This window comes from Vicugna pacos, chromosome 20 (assembly GCF_048564905.1).
Source record: "Vicugna pacos chromosome 20, VicPac4, whole genome shotgun sequence".
Taxonomy (NCBI): domain Eukaryota; kingdom Metazoa; phylum Chordata; class Mammalia; order Artiodactyla; family Camelidae; genus Vicugna; species Vicugna pacos.
In genome coordinates this window covers 22,478,095-22,494,378 of record NC_133006.1, presented here as the reverse complement: position 1 = coordinate 22,494,378, position 16,284 = coordinate 22,478,095, and the positions used below count along the sequence as shown (strand labels likewise).

General features: G+C 44.1%; 1 protein-coding gene across 3 annotated transcripts; it reads right to left on the bottom strand.

Moving 5' to 3' along the window:
* Positions 1 to 456: 456 nt before the first annotated feature.
* On the bottom strand, positions 457 to 16,284 carry LOC102532908 (HLA class II histocompatibility antigen, DM alpha chain). Of its 3 annotated transcripts, none has more exons than XM_031688371.2 (5): positions 15,961 to 16,284; positions 2,307 to 2,454; positions 1,419 to 1,697; positions 1,067 to 1,195; positions 457 to 745 (listed from the first exon to the last, which is right to left on the bottom strand). In XM_031688371.2, exons 1-5 carry the CDS (start codon positions 16,222 to 16,224, stop codon positions 741 to 743), a joined length of 825 nt encoding a protein of 274 aa, XP_031544231.2. In that variant the 5' UTR covers positions 16,225 to 16,284; the 3' UTR covers positions 457 to 740. The 3 variants fall into 3 exon arrangements, with proteins under 3 accessions (XP_031544231.2, XP_015093044.1, XP_006202268.1); XM_015237558.3 differs by having other exon boundaries at positions 2,307 to 2,591; positions 15,961 to 16,097; XM_006202206.4 differs by lacking the exon at positions 15,961 to 16,284 and adding an exon at positions 3,785 to 3,949 and having other exon boundaries at positions 2,307 to 2,591.

Here is a 16,284-nt window from a genome sequence, read left to right as displayed (position 1 = left end):
ACCAGTATGGCTGAGTTAGAAGAGCATCTGAAGGCTTCTTTATCCCACTTTGAGCTCTTGTTTTCCCAGCTAGGATGAAGGTTGAAGGCAGTTATATATTTCTCAAGGCAGCTTGTACTTGACATTAACATTTTCACAAGCAGTGAAGTGCAAAAAAAAAAATCAAAACAAAAACCAAAACCCTACTAGCAGCTCCTCCACCATTTGTGAGCAGATTATCATAAAGTGGCTGTGCCTTCATTTCTCACATATTTTGCACAAACGGATCCGAGTAGAAGCCATTGTGTAGTGCTGAAACTAGGGGCCGGGAGTCAGCTGAGGAATTAGGGGTTTTCCCATTTCTCTCCAGAACGAGGACAAGCTGTTCAAGTAGAGGCATGTTGAATTTGAAATGACAACCTACTCGAGTTAAAATATCCAGAAATAAATATCATGAGTTAAAAAAGAAGCCACATCAATATTAAGAACTAAGATTTATTGCCTTGATGTGGATGGGATGTGGTCGTGATAGGAAGTCCACTCTGGGTTCCCTTGGATGCAAGACCAGGGACAGCAGAGCCCCCAGCTTAGAAACATGTACTACACAGACTCACACGCACGCACACACACACACACACACCCTCCAGGGGAGTCCCAGGGCCTTCTGCTCTGAGAAGAGATCCTAGGCAGGATGTGGGAAACCTGAACATCTCCTGCTTGGATGGCTGAAGTTCTTGGCATCAGACTCTGGTCAAGAAGAGTCAGTCTGAGGAGAGAGGAGGGTGAAGGAAAGCCATCAGGGGGGTTCTCTTCTGGTCTGCAACACACTCTACAGAAGTCGATCTCTCCTTGTCTCCAAATCATCTCCAAGCACCCCTTCTACAGCTCCCCCAATCACTCCCCTCCCACTCCAAGCCATTCTTGTGACCTATAACTCTGTGTGTGGACCTGGGACCCCAACTCGGAGGATGTCCTGAGGTGCTCAATACAGGCCTGCCCACCCACAGGCTTGAGGATCACTGCATGTGCCTCGCATTGCACAGGATAGTCCTGGCACACACACCCGGCTTCAGATGCCCTGACGTACCACGTAAACAAGGCTTTCGGAAGTAGATGATGAGGACCAAGCCAACAATGATGCCCAGCACACCCAGGCCAAAGGCCACGCCGCACAGCACATTCTCCAGAAGGTCTGAGGGCAGCGCATTCTGGGGCACTGGAGAAAACAGGGAGCAGGTCAGCCTGGAGACCTGGCTGGGGAGCCCCCTACCCAGGGGAATTATGTGGGTGTCAAGGAAGAAACTGAGGCATGGAAGATCGGGGTTGACTCAGAGTGAGAATGGACTAAACAAGGGCCAAGTGGAGAAAGGAGCCCTCCCATGGGTCTACCCCTTTTCTGCCTCCAAAAGGAACCAGGTTTCCAGGGAAAAGGGTCTCACCCCAATAGGCAATTGCTGTGTAGCTGTCAATCTCATGAGTCACGATGCAGGAGAAAAGGTCATAGGGTGTCGGTGTGAAGTTTAAGTAAGAAAAGGCCTGGAAGCTGAGTCCATCAACAGCTGAGACAAAAGTGGGCCCGACTCCTTCCACGGGGGCCGCCTGATGTTGCCAGTTCACCGTCAGTGCGGGTGGGAAGAGGTTACTGACAAAACAGACCAGCGTGTTGGGCTTGCCAAACTCCAGGGGCTTCAGCGTGAACACCTCAGGGATGGGGAGCCCTGTGGAGGGGTCGAGGTGTGAGGGAAAGAAGCCACTAGTTTAGATGGTACCCCAGTGATTGGAGAGGGGACGTGGCATATAGTGGGGAGGGCAGAGACAGTGTCAATGGGGATGAGCTTTGGGAGGAAAGATGAGGGAGGAGCTGAGCTCTGCGGGAGGTCTTCTGCCAGACAAGAACCAGAACTGGACCAAATCCAGGCCACTCTGGACTCTCCATCCTGACTTCCTGCAGCACTTCCTATCTAGATCTCACATGGGCATCTGATCACATGTTGTCTTCTCATTAAAAATGCAGGCACATCATCAGATACTTCCATTCTCCCCTTCTATCTTGGGAGCATAGTAACACAAGCATTAATACTCAATAGGCATCCATTGGTCCCTGCTGAATTCATCAAGTTCAAGAAATACTTTTGAATGTCTATTACGTCCTAGGGACTTGTCTTCTGCCCCACCACAAACACAGAGTGCAGCTCAAGGCTGGTAGAAAAATCACGGTCCAAGGGGAGAACCAGAAGGCATGAGAGATGGGGAGCTGGTGAGAAGGGGAATAACTCAGGGTACAGTAAGGTTGAGAGTGCAGCCCACCTCCCAAAGAAACCTCTGACCTCTAGACACTGGGATTTCCCCTTCAAGTCGTGGGCCGATTTCCTCAATCATCCTCTGGCAGAATCCTTTGTCAAAGAAAATGGTGGACGAATTTCCAGACTTGTGAGCCCAGTCAGCAAATTCAGGCAGGCGAGGCACTCGGATATTCTGGGAAAAGTCGAAGGAGAAAAGCTGGTCCTCGTCGTAGGTCTCGGAGAGCCCCACGTTGGGACTGGCATTCTGGCAGTACATCGTGTGCAGGAACGTGTGGTTTTGCAGCTCATCCCGCCACCCTGAGGCAGGAGCTGCAAAACAGACAGTGTGGGATTCAGGAAGGTGGAAGCCTCCTCCTCTTTAGCTTAGAAAGCAGCAAGGTCTGCTCAGGGAGATGGGGGAGAGGTGAGGTGTCACCCATCTCATGTCGGTCACTTAGGCTCACCCTCCCGATGGGGGCAAAAAAGAAATTACGGGACCTCTCCAAGCTTCCCCAGGCATGAAAAGGCCAACTGTCTGAAGCTGTGAAAAGTAAAAAAAACTCTACTGTCTAAAGTGACAGATTCAGAGTCATGATGTTGGTTATGTTTTTTGCCCAAAGGCACTCAGCCAAGGAGGTAAGTGGTGGTTGAAATCTAGCCTGTGTCCTACTCACCAAGCCATGCCTCCTGGCACAGGGCTACATCCTCCCAAAGGGGAGACCTTTGTCTAATTCCCAGAAGGCCATCATACTGTCTTGTGAAGGACCTGGGTGGGTTCCCCAGTCTTCACCTGGGTGGGTGAAAGAATGGTCGTGGCCTCCCTAAGCCATAGATGACATTGCCCCATCCTATCCCCAGACACACATGGCAGACTGAAAAACCAGTCTCCAGGCTCCTTTTCAGCCACTTCATTGGCACCATGTCTCTCTGAAAATATCTTCCCAAGCCTGCAGAATGGCAACACAGCTGCATAAAATAATCCCTATTCTTTGAAACGCCTGGCAGGAATCCCCCCAGCCAAGAGGAAAACTCCTCAAAATGCAATACTCAGAAAGATAGAGTAAGAGGAATCCTCCAGATTATTCTTCCATTATGCCCCATTCTTTGCAGAGAAGGAAAGTAAGGACCAATAAAGTTAAGATAATTTTCAAGAATCACAAGATGAATTGATGACAAAGTGAGGACTAAACAGGAACTGTGGAAATAACTTGTTTTGTTCAAATCCCAGCTCTACCACTTTCCAACTGTGTGAACTTGCACAAGTTACTTAAACCCTGAGTCTCATTTTCTTCATCTCTAAAAGAGATACAGTAATCCCTGCTTCGCGAAGTTGTTTTAAACGGAGCGTCTGAAGCACCTCTGACATTGCCGTCCGTCCATCGTGGCTTTCTTTCCCAATTCTGCTACCGTTTCCACTCTCTCATGATACTCTCACCATTTACAGAGCACAAGATTCCTTTTCAAATACCCTGGGTTGGCTCCCTAGGCTCTAATCCAGAAGTAAAAGGGAGGTACTGTCATACCTTCGGGGGCAGTCCAGGAGTAGGGCAGCAGCCACAGAAGGTATAGCAGCCATAACAGTGCAGCTCCCTGGCTCAGCTCATGATCCATATCTTCACACCACACAGTGGGCTAGGAGCTACCGACCAGCTGATTCAGGTCCTTATATTCTCTTCCCAGATCATGCTTTGCCAGCGCACTTCCCATAACTGCCCCGGCCATTCTGGCTAAACCAATCACAGGAGTGTAGGGTTTAACATCATCAGTTGCTAAGGAGAGACCTGCGGCCAGCAACCTTCTTACGACTTGGCCTTTTTACTGGGCCAGAGTGGGGTGTGGAGCTGGGTTGAGTAGGCAGTAGAGGACTGTCTGCCTCCTGCTGGGGATCCCTCTTTAGTATCTGGCTGTCAGCCTCAGCCTGTAACCGATGGGCTCTTCAGAGCAGCACCGCCCCGTGGTGGAATGCTGAACTGGGGAAGCCCATCTTCCCACAGCAATGCCCCAAGGCCCTTCAGGCTCTGTCTTCTCCCTCCCAATCCTCCTCCCACTGAACCCTCCTCCTCTTTCTTACAAAGGTTATTCTCCTTCAGGCTTTGTTTCTCTTTATTATGCAGAACTATACTGAGAATTTAACAAGTGTTAGGTTTTGGGCCCAGTGCTAGAAATACAAAGATGAAAAAGGCATATTCCCTCCTTCAAGGGATTGAGAGTCGATTGGGGGTGGTGGTCAATGAATACATAATCACACACAGCATGATGCGTTCAAATAAGAATGTGTTAAGTGCTTTGGAAGTAATAGTTTTATGAAGATGGAGGAATAGGTGGGATGTGATCAGGAAGGCTACTAAGAGTCTTGAAAGAAAAACAGCTGGACCAGCAGAATGTGAGGGAAGAGAAAAGCATTCCAAGGCAAGGGGTAGGTAAATGTGTGAAGGTCAAAGCATTCAGAGCTCCTTCCTTTGGAGACCTCTGTATAGTCAGATGTGAATATGGTGGAGGCTGCTCAGGTGTCCCTGTCTGGTAATGGGCGTGGGGTGAGGGAGTTGGGGAAGAATGTCAAGATGAGGTAGAAATTTAGACAAGAGCCAAATCACATTGACTGTTATGCCACAAAGAGGGTGCTTTTTCACTTAGCAGATGATAGAGATATTAAAACAGAAGAGTCACAATTATTTTTTAACATTTTAGAGAAACTGTTCTGATGCTTCAAACAGTAGACTGGAGCTTGAAAAGAATTGAGGCAAAACTGCTGGTCAAAAGTCCACATGTAATAATTTTGATGTCTATGACATCAAAACTACAAATTGCACACACATACTGCCCTCTGGTAGCGACATGGTACTAATTTAGGTGAGATAAGATAAGAGCTTGGATTAAGTCATGTCCAAAGGAGATGGAGGGAAGTGAGTATCAGTATAATCAGGGCTTGGCTGCTGATTGGATGTGGAGGAGTCAGGGAGAGTGAACACCAGTATTTCTAGCTTTGGTGACTGGGTGGGTCATCTGTGATGGACTGAAATGAAATAGGAAAAATGTCAAAAAAAAAAAAAGTATGTCATAGAAGCAGGTTTGATGAAGGAAAGAAGCAGTTCAGTTTTGCGCTGAATTTGAGGTGCCAGTGGAACAGCCACCAGCAGGTGTGAGGTATATGGGTACAGATCTCAGGTGTGGGCTGAAGAACCTTCATTTGAGAGTCATCAGTGTTGAAGCAGAGGGGGTGGATAAGATCCAGGTAGACTGTGCAGGGGGAGCTGGAAGTGACAAAAGGACGTAAGTCCGCAGGAGTCCAAACCCCAAATCTCATACCAGTTATCATCCGGGATCCAGGCAGGAAAGTGGTATTTGTGCTGCCGAAGTGAGCACACAGCAGGAAAGTATAATCATTCTAGATATTTCAGACTGAGGGAATTTAATACAGAAATGGTTATAAAAGTGTTAAAGAGGCCAGAAATGCCAGAGGATAAAAGAGAGGGGCTGGAGGTGCAAATAGGAAAGAGGAATGCCAGGAAATCAGAAGTTACTGTTGTCCCTGAGCTAGAATCCATGTCTACACCTGCTGTTGTCCTGGGGGAGACACCATCAGAGTTGCCTCTGGATCTGCTGAAAAGGTACCATCTCCATCATGGATGGATCATTGAGAAGGTACCTCCTCTGCCCAGGAAGCTGGAGTCCAGAACCCCACCACTCTTGCTGCTGCTATACCTATGAGGAAGTGCCACCCTGTTAGAAACTAAAGCAGAAAGCTTCTTGGTTTCTCCTGCCATCTGATCTCCCACCAGTGCTTCCTACTGAGAGAATCTAACAGGAAGTCACCACTAAGGAAGACTGGGAAATACACACCTTGCAGATTCTTAGGCTGAGCAGTCCAGATCACATTGTAGGAGAGTGGGGCGTGGCACTGACACCAGACAATAACCAGATATCTGAAATGCACTAACTTGTAAGCATCTGGTGGCATGAGGGGCATCCAGAGAGCTGAGAGGAGAATAAGGAAGAAGCCAGTTCATAGAAATAGAGGTGTTCCGTGAAGAAGGACAAAGTCAGCATTATCAAATGCTACTCAGAAGTCAAGGGAGGACTGGAAAGTGTCCTTAGATTTGGTAATTATGAGATGGTTGACAAATATATTGAGAGCCGTTTCAGTGTTGTAGTGGGAGTCGACTCCAGATTGTGGTGGGCTGAGAAGTAAGTAGGAGGTGAGGAAGAAACTGTCAGTGTATATGCTGCAAGTCTGATAAAGAAGAAAAAAAGAGAAAGGCAGAAGGGGTGGGGGAGAGGCAGTGAGAAAGGTCTAATGTGGCAATTAAGTCATTTTAGAAATTAATCTATGTGAATATGGGCCTTTCAAAATCCACTTCCTTTTGAGAAACAAATAACAGCAGCAGTAATAGCCCCCACCCCCGCCAAAAACAACCCATGACCTCCTGCATATTCTGAAATGCTAATGTGTACATAAGTGTGTGTGCCTGTGTGTATGTGTGGTGGGGGTGGGGAGAGTGTCAGGGTTGGGGTAGGGCTTGGAAATCACTGTGTAACACTTTGAAAAAAACAGTAGCTCATTTTCGTAATGTCCCACCCTTTGTGGATTAAGCCAGCAGTAGTTCCTGCAGTGGGAAGATTCAGCCCACTTAGGGTTTACTGACATCACCAGAACTGTAGGGGGCAATGGATAGCACACAGCGACCTAGAGTTCTAACCCAGGAGCGGGCAAACTTTTTCTGTAAAGGACCAGATAGCAAATATTTGTTCCTTAGAATTTTGCTCTTATTCTTAACCTTTTTACTTATGAACACTGACATTTAAATTTCATATAATTTTTGTGAGTCACGAAATATAATTCTTTTGCTTTTTTCCCCAAACCATTTAAAAGCACAAAAACTTTCCTGAGTTCTAGGGCCATATAAACACATATGGGCTGAATTTTGATCCCAGACCATAGTCTGCTGTACATTGTCTATGTGTGTAGTCAGAATTGGGATGGCGAACCCAAAATAAACCCATCCTCCAAAGAGCCCAGTTCCTTCTTGGGCACAGCAATTGGTTAATGAATGTGTTGTGCCCCAGATACATCGTTTGGGAGGAGGTCTGGGGGAAGCAGGAGGCACAGGAGGAGGAGGACTGGGTGAGAGGACTAGGACAGCAGACACTGCCTCTACTCTGGTGGGAGGAACAATCAAAGTTCTCCACAGAGAGTAGAGTGTGGATAAGACCAACATGAGAGGATATTACCACCCATCATCAAGACAAAGGCAAGGTGTGGTTAATCCCCTTCTCTCCCAGTATAAATGCTAACAAGTTCAAACATTTATAACTACACTTCCCTCTATATAATCCTTCCTGTCAGGATCCTGCAACAATCTCCATAATAGAGATTACAAAAATAGTCTTGAATACATTTGGGGAAGTGGTATTTGTGAGCAAGAGAAGAGCAAGACAGCCAGTTCTGCATCCTAGTAACTTGCTGTCTCTGGTAATTAGATGTGAATGCTTCTGAAAATAATGGCACAACACCTGTAAATCCTTTCTAACACTCAGCTTTCCATCCCTTTCTAGTAGTGCCTCATTTTCTTTTTCCTGACAGAGCCAAGATTCCTGAAAAAGTCGTGGGCAACCATCTCTCATTCTCACAATGAAATTGTTCATTTTTGTTTTGCTAGACCAAATGGACTCTTTGCAGGCTCTGCAATATTTTACACCCTTGGCCGCGCCCTCCTTCCTAAAACAGTCTTTTTTTTTTTTTTTTTTTTTTGGCATCCCTTACAGCATTCTCTCCTAATTTTTCCTCTCACTTCTCTAGTCTCCTTCATGGACTCCTTTTCTTCAGCTATCCCTTAAATGCTGGTGTTCCCTGGAGTCTGGTCCTCAGTCTCTTCTCTTCTTACATTATATGCTTGCCCTGGATGGTATTTACTCCCACTTGTCTTCAGTTACCACCTACTTGCCAACATCGTCCAAATTTCCCCTTTCAGCTCAGGTCTTGCTCTGAGTTCCACACCACCCATACATCCAACTGCCTTTGGGCATCTCCACTTTGATGTGGTGCAACAGCAGTTCTCAAACTGTACTCTCCACAAAACAGTGTTCCTGAAGAAATATTTTTATACATAAATTTGATAGTAGTAATTTTTAATTTTTAAATCTATTTCAACACAGATGCAATAAAATATCAACATGTTTATATAATAGTTTTTATTATGCAATAATTTATTGTATTTAGTACGGCTATTTTGGTTGTAAGCAACAGAAACCAATTCTGGCTAACTCAACTTTTTTTTTTTTCCCAGTTCCCTACTAGGCCCTGGTGAACTCAGAGTTGGAGGAAAAGTGGCGTATTCTTTAGGTTAACTCAACTTTTGAGGGCCAATTTATTGGACAGATACTGAGCAAGCTCATGAAATCAAAAGAAGGGTGGAATAAGCTAGTCACAGGAAGGGGAACCACAGGGCCTTAGCAGCAGGGGTTGAGCTGCCATTAACAGATGCCTCACCTTCAAAGGCCTCCAACCTCTATCTTTCAAGTTTCACATTGCTGGGAGAGACAATCTGACTGGCTTGGCTTGTATTAGGTTTGTACTCCGGATCAATCATCAGTGGCCAGGCACAACATCATCTCTGTGAATCAGAGCTACTCCCAGAGAAGGGGAATTATGAACCAAACCACTACCTCATTACAGCTATCCTGAACGTGTGGCATCCCAGACAATTGCATGAGATCGTCTGAGGCATAAACATGAGATTAATTCTGTGCATTAATGCCCGGACAGCATTTCCCAGTTAACTGCCTGGGTAATATATGCCATACACTGGTGACCTCTGGTCTGCCATGAGTCTTGACACAAATTCAAAATATACATATGATCTGACTCAATGTTGATTGATAAATTATACTATTTAAATTCCACTAACTGATTTCCTTTGGATCTATGTCCAAGTTAAAAAAATTGTTTTTACTATGAAAAATTTCAGACACATACAAAAGAGAAGAATCTAATAAATCTCCGTGTACAATTTTCATCAATTTTCAACATTCTAAAAGCCTTCCATTCTTATTTCATCTATTATCCTGTTCCAAACACTTTCTCCCCCCCAGGCTTTTTTGGGGTTTTTTGTTTTGTTTTGTTTCGTTTTTCAGTTTTTAATTGAAGTGTTTGCTGTTTTTTGTTTTTGTTTTCATAATGCCACATACATTTTTTCTGGAGTATTTAAACAAACTCTATCATTTTATTTCACTAGGAAACATTTCTAAGGGTATCTGTAATAACTTTTCCTTTAACATAACTACCATACTATCACCATAACCAACAAAATTAAAAACAATTGCTTTACCTCATTTAACCCAATCTGTTCATTTTCCCCCAATTATGTCTAAAAGAAAGTTTTAAATGAAAAGCACTCTTGTGGTTTTCAAATTGTGCCTTCATTAAAAAAAAACTTAGTGAGTTTTCTGTTTTACATTGCCTCATAAACTCCTGCTGAATGTTCAATAATGAATTCTATCAGGCAAATTAAGTTCAGGACGTACCTCTCTCTCAAAATTTATGAAACGAAACTCACCACCTTCCCTTCCCTATATGTTCCAGATCTCATATTCAAGACCTAAGTGTGTAACTTGACTGGCCACCTGATCAGATGAACGACAAATGTTTGAGTCAATTTTGACTTCATCTTCCTCAAACCTTCTCATCTAATTATCAAGTCTTATCTGTTCCACTTCTGTATCTCTTGAATCGTCCTCCATTCCCACTGGTTCAGGCCCTTGTTGGTTTGCTTGGGTTTTTTTCCTGGATGACTGCAATTTTCTTATAAATGATCTGTTTCTATCTTATTCTTATTTTGCTGGGCTGCCAAGGGGATGTTTTTATTAGGCACATTCGATCACATCATACTAATGTATGAAAACCTTCCATCATTCTCTGCAATCTGCTTTCCTTGGCATGACCCTAAATGATCTGGTCCCATTTAACCTATTTCCATCTGTCCTTTGAGACAAAGTCTCACCTCCCTCAGGAAGCCTTGGGACCCAGAGTGGAGATTAGTAGCCTCTTCAGTGTGCTTCCACAACACCATTACCGTTACCATAATTTTTATTGTATTATTCTCTTCTGTTTATGTCTGTTTCACAGTCACCTCACTCCCACTGCAAGATCCTCAAGGGATCTTGTCATGTTCTTCTTCTTCTTCTTCTTTTTTTTTTTTTAAACATTTTCAGCATCTACCAAGAAGGCCCACCAGCAAGTGACTACTCATTGGATGAATAAATGGGCTATAAGTAACTGAGGGTGCTGAAGCTGAGCTGGGAAGAGCCTTCGAGCATTATATGAAGGATAGCCTGTTCCTTCTAACACAGATATTTCAATAGTAGCTCTTACCAGGCATGTCTGTGGGCTACTCTACAAACACCTTCACCCCCACTGCCTTCACCATGTACCCCACCACTCTTTGCATTCTTCCTACTCCCTGCCACAGCCTGCTTCAGAGAGCAAACCTGGCCATCCGGCTCCCACATTTACCCTCGTTCCCAGCTAAGTGTTCTCTCTTCATGTACACATACATTCTGCCCTTTTAGCTTCATTGTTATTGACAGCATATAGCAATTCTGTCAACTACTCTACAAAATTGGTATCATTCCCATTATGTAAACAAGAAGTCTGTGGCTCAAAGTGGTTCATTTATTTATTTAGTAAATATGGATTGATTACCTTCTATGTGCCTGGCAGTATGCTGGGCACCAGACACCTAATTATCAAACTTATAATCTAATGAAAATAGAGACATTAAACAAGTACACATAGAAACCTACAAATGCAAACTGTAAAAGGCACTATGAAGGTAAAGAACTGAGATCCATAAGAGAGACTAACTGAAACAGGGAACCTAGTGATACTGAGATGGGCTCTGAAGGGTGAGTAGGAGTTAGCCAGTGGGAAGAAGAGTGCTCCAGTGGAGGGAACAGCATGTGTAAGGCCCTGAGGCAGGCAAAGGGCTGGCTCCTTCAAGATGAAGACTGGTGTAGTTGGTGCATAATTAGTGAATAAGAGAGGACAGCAAATGAGGCTAGAGGCAGGAAGAAGCAAGACCACATGGGACCTTCCAGACGACAGCAAGATTCGGATCCTCGTCTAAGTGCAATGAATTTGAACACTACGACTACTTTATTCCTTCATTTCACGCATGAAATGTGTGCTAGGGTTCCTAGCTGACTTACCTCCAGTCTCTCCAAGGCCAATCCATGGTGCACACTGTTGTCAAATAAATCTTCCTATAAAGGTAGCTCTTACTTTCCCTCTCAAAGAAATTAAACAGCTCCCTTCTTTTTACAAGACTCAGTCTGAATTAGTGGGCCTGGGTTTTCAGGTTCCCTACACTCTGAATACTATCCCCAGACTACAGAAATTGCTCTCCAATATCAGTAATGACTCCCAGTTACGAACCTAAGGAGTTTTTCCCCTTTCTTCACTCTCTCACACTTACCTGCAGGATCTCATTCAATCAGAACAGGGGTTCTTAACTGGCAGTCCACATGCTGTAAAATTCAACGGTCAATGAACTTGGATGAATTAAAAAGAGCTACTTTTATTTTTAAGAACATCTAACTGAAATTTAATTTTATGAATGATGAGAACAAGTCTTTGTAGTACTAGCAGTACCCGTAATGTTGTCATCAATAGAAACCACCGTCTATGAATATTTACATATCACATACACAGACATCTCAAAATATCTCTATAGTTATAACTTGTTAGACCTGCCAATAAATCATTTTACTTAATGTATTAGTTAAGAAACACACGTGTTCTATTAGTAAGGGAACACCTATTACTAGATAATCACACACTTCTTTATATATTTGGATAATTGTGTATTTTATTTGCGCATTTATGAACATTATTGTCAGACAAAGGCCAAAGGCTCTGCCAAACTGCCAAATAAATCCATGGCACAGACAAGATTTAAAAAGCTCTGATTAGTCATTCATTCAATAAACGTGAAGTCTTCACTGGAGCCCTCTGGCTTCCTCATGTTATGTTGTTCTGCTTTTCCTTCTTGTTTGACACTCCTCCACTGGCTCCACTTGCTATTCTTGCTCCCTTTGTGAGGGTCTAACCCAAAGCTCAATCCTTAATCAACAACTAAATTCTTCTGTCCATCCTCCCTTATAAATCTCACCTACATGCATGACTGAGTTAAACTACACCTCAAAGATGACTCCCAAATCTACCTCTACTAATCTTTTTTTTCTCCAACTTTAAGCCTAGATCTTAAAACACCTGCTGTGCCTATCCAGAGGTAGACTGCCCAGGTTCAAATTCCAGCTCTGGACACTTACTAAATGTGTAACTGCGGATAAATTATTTAGTATCTCTTGCTTCAGTTGCTTCAGTTGAAAAAACAGGGTGATAACAATAGTATTTACTTTATAGGGTTATAAGGATTAGAAAAGTTAATATATATAAGCACTTATAATAGGGCCTGAGATATTTCAAGAACTCAATATAATAACTTATGATGAAAAATATGTATGTATAACTGAATCACTATGCTATACAGCAGAAACTAATACAACATTGTAAATCAATGATACTTCAATTAAAAATTTTTAAACCTCAATAAATGTTGGCTATCACCAATCTCATCTCCTTCCAGCCCCTGATATTTTTATTTGGCGTTTATTAACAGGTATAGTGATAGCCACCAGGGATATGAAGATAGAATTCCTATCTAATGACATAATTCCAATCAAGCCATTGTTCACAAATTTTCAGTGGCTCCCCACTAACTTAACAGCCCTGGCCTCAGAGGGTATAGCTCAGTGGTAGAGTGTGTGCTTAGCATGCACAAGGTCCAGGGTTCAATTCCCAGTACCTCTATTGAAAAAAAAACAACTGTTAAATAAAAAGACCTAATTACCACCCACACCACACACAAAAACCAAACTTAACAGGACTGGAACTCCTTCATAACATTGCCTCATATAAAGTTACCTTCCAGTCTTCTCTCCTGCTCTACTTCTTGTAGCTTATATTCTATTCTGGCCAGACTGGACTGCAATGCTGTCTATGAAAATGACCTGTCTTTCCTCACACTGCTCCTGTGTGTCAAATATTTATCTGACAGCAATAATTTTGTCTCACTTTGATTATTCCCCCAGCACTATGCATGGCACCCCATAGTATACATACATTACAATCTTATCTAATTCACATACTTATTAAACATCAATTTCCTTCACCACATTTGCTCACTTTGTGAGCATCTCATATTGGCTGGGTACTGTACCAGGAACTGGGTTTTTTTTTTTGTTTTTGAAGAATAACATGGTCCTCTTCTCAAGTTCAAAGTCTAGTAAGGGACAGAGACACAGGTGGCATCACTTAAGTGCCCTTCTTTGTGAAAGGTGCAATCATAAGAGAAAGGGACACCAAGGAATGAGCAGTCGACTCAATTTGGAAAACAAGAGTAGGCTTTTCAGATGATGGTCGTGGGCTTAGAAGGACTGGGGGAAAGCCTATTCCATGTAGTGAGCACAGTATGTGTAAAATACAAAGGCATAAAACAAAATGGTGTGTCTGGGGAACAGTTCCATATGGCTGAGGACAGGGCCCAAGAGGAAGTGGCTAGACATGAGGCTGGAGAGGTAGGCAGACTTTTCTGGTAAGCACAGGAATTTGGACTTTATCACAAAGGCAATAAGGAATTAATACAGGGCTTAAAAGGAGCCTATGGCCAGAGCTGTATCTTCGAAAGCTCACTGGCATTACTGTGGCAGAGGCAGAGGGGAAAAGCTACAGCAGCACTGTTGAACGGAACTTTCTTCAGTGGGGGAAATGTTCTATAGTTTGTGCTATCTACTGTGACAGCTGCTAGGCACATGTGGCTAATGAGAATTTGAAATGTGGCTGGTGCATCTGAGGAACTAAATTTAAAATTATATTCAGTATTAATTTAAATAGCCATATGTAGCCAGCGGCTACCATATTGGACAGTGTAGCTTTAGAGATCAGGAAATCAGTTAGGAAGCTGTAGATATAGCTCAGGTGATAGAACTAGGACAGAGTGTGAGTCAATGGTTATACCAGAAGGCAAAAAGATAAGTCCAGGGGATACAAAGTTGTAAAAAATGAAATCGAGAATGGCTCCAAGAGAGAGGGGATAGCTAGTGGCAGAGTGCCTGCCTAGCATGCACAAGGTCCTGGGTTCAATCCCCGTACCTCCACTTAAAAAAATCAGTAAATAAATAAACGTAATTACCTCCTCCCCTTAAAAAAAAAAAGAATGGCTCTCAGATTCCAGGTTTTTTTTGACTGAATGGCTGCCATTAGCCAGGATAATACAGAAGCAGGTTTTGTACATCGATTTTGAACATGCGGAAGTGTCTGAGGGTTATCCAAGTGGTAAAATTAAGTACTTGAGTTTAGCTCCGGAGAGTTGTCTGAACTAAAAATACAGATTTGAGAGGCTTCAAGCCATTGAGTGAGATTACCTAGAGAAGATGAACAAAACTAAAAGTAAACTGAGGCAAAATCCTGGCAAACATCAACAGGGGCTAAAGAAGAAGAGTTCACAGAGGAGACCAGCAGAACCTCTGGACAAGCAGAGAAACAAGTGAGAAGTGGTCACAGAAGTTAAGGGTGTAGAAAATTTCAAGAAGGAAGCATGATCAAATGTCAAATATTTGAGAGGTCAAATAAGGTGAGAACTGAGAATTGCTTTCTGACTTTGCCAATTAGGAGATCCTTGGTGACATTTCCATCAAAGACAGTCTCAGTAGTGGAAGAAATGGGCTGAAGAGTGGGATGGGGCAGAGAGAGGAAAATTAAGATGACAATTTCAGGTCTTGACTGTGCAGGGAGCTAAGAGGTAAATAAGAGAGCCTATAAGAAGATACATATTGATAAGGTTACTTTTTTTCTTTCCTTTTTCTTTGGCTGGGAAACTAGCAGAAGGGAGAAGTTAAAAATATCGACTGGTAGAAAACAGAGGATAGCTTCAGAGTAACAGATAAGGTCGACCAGGTCAAAAGGAAATAAATTTCCTTAATCCGAAGAGAGGACTTCTAGTACAATGGTGAAGGGACACAGACCTGGCCCAGTTTACAGGTAGGAGACGGAAAGCCCAGAGTTCTATAAATTGGCCTTTTCGTCCCGTAGGTGGGGAGTAGGGGTTTTGAACCACACTCTAAGGGTCAAGGGAAGGACTACTGCCTTTGAACAGAAGGTCCGCTTTAGGTGGCAACCAACCCTATATTAGATTTTTATGGGTTTGATTCAAGATTGAGCAGAGGGCAAAGCCTTAGAAAAAGCAGAAGCGTTTTAACTTAAATGGAAGAAACAAGTAAAGTCAAAGTGATCGCAAGGCTGGTAAGTTTTGTAGAAGACAGAGTCCAAGTGGCAGGTCTTAATGAAGTAATGAAATCTAGGTAGATTCAGGGGAAGTGAAAGGTTATAACGCAGCCTAAAACAAAGGGGCCGAACATAACGCCCACATCAACCGCCCGCGCCTCAAATCCCCGCAGCAGGAAGGATGAGGGTGGTGATAAAACTCTTCTCACCCGTCTTGGAACAGCACTACACTGCCACACACACTACCCTGCAAACCCTCACATCTCCAGGTCCAGGCCCCATTCTCCTCCACTGACAACAGCTGGGCGGCGCGCGTTTCCGCTGGACGCCAGCCAGGGAGTTCCAAGTTGCACCTTTTACCTGCGGAAAAGGAACCCAGTCAGGCCGCCTCCCGAGGCCGTGGGCAGTGGGGGAGTGGCCGCTGAGGCAGGAGGTCGGCGCGCCGTGCCCGCTTCCGCCCCACCCACCGCGCGCGCTCCGAGACCCGCCGCGGGAGCTACGGTGCCCGCCCGGACGCCTGCGCACTGCCGCTCTCCCGCGGCCTCCGTTGCTCCCTTTCCCCTCCCCCAATCCGGCCGCACCCTTGCGCCTGCGTTGTGCCTGTTCCTGGGCTGCGGCAGCCATGCTGAACCCGTACGGAGAGGCGAGTGGGGGGGACAGGGTCAACGACTGCGGGATAGGAAG

Coding starts and splice junctions, on each gene's coding strand:
- LOC102532908 (XM_031688371.2), bottom strand. CDS start 16,224: ATGGCTGCCGCAGCCCAGGAACAGGCACAACGCAGGCGCAAGGGTGCG. Junction 2,455..15,960: donor ACTGGGTTCCTTTTCCGCAG/GTAAAAGGTGCA, acceptor GACTTTTCCCAG/AATATCCGAGTGCCTCGCCT. Junction 1,698..2,306: donor GGAAATCCCAGTGTCTAGAG/GTCAGAGGTTTC, acceptor ACCCCTCCACAG/GGCTCCCCATCCCTGAGGTG.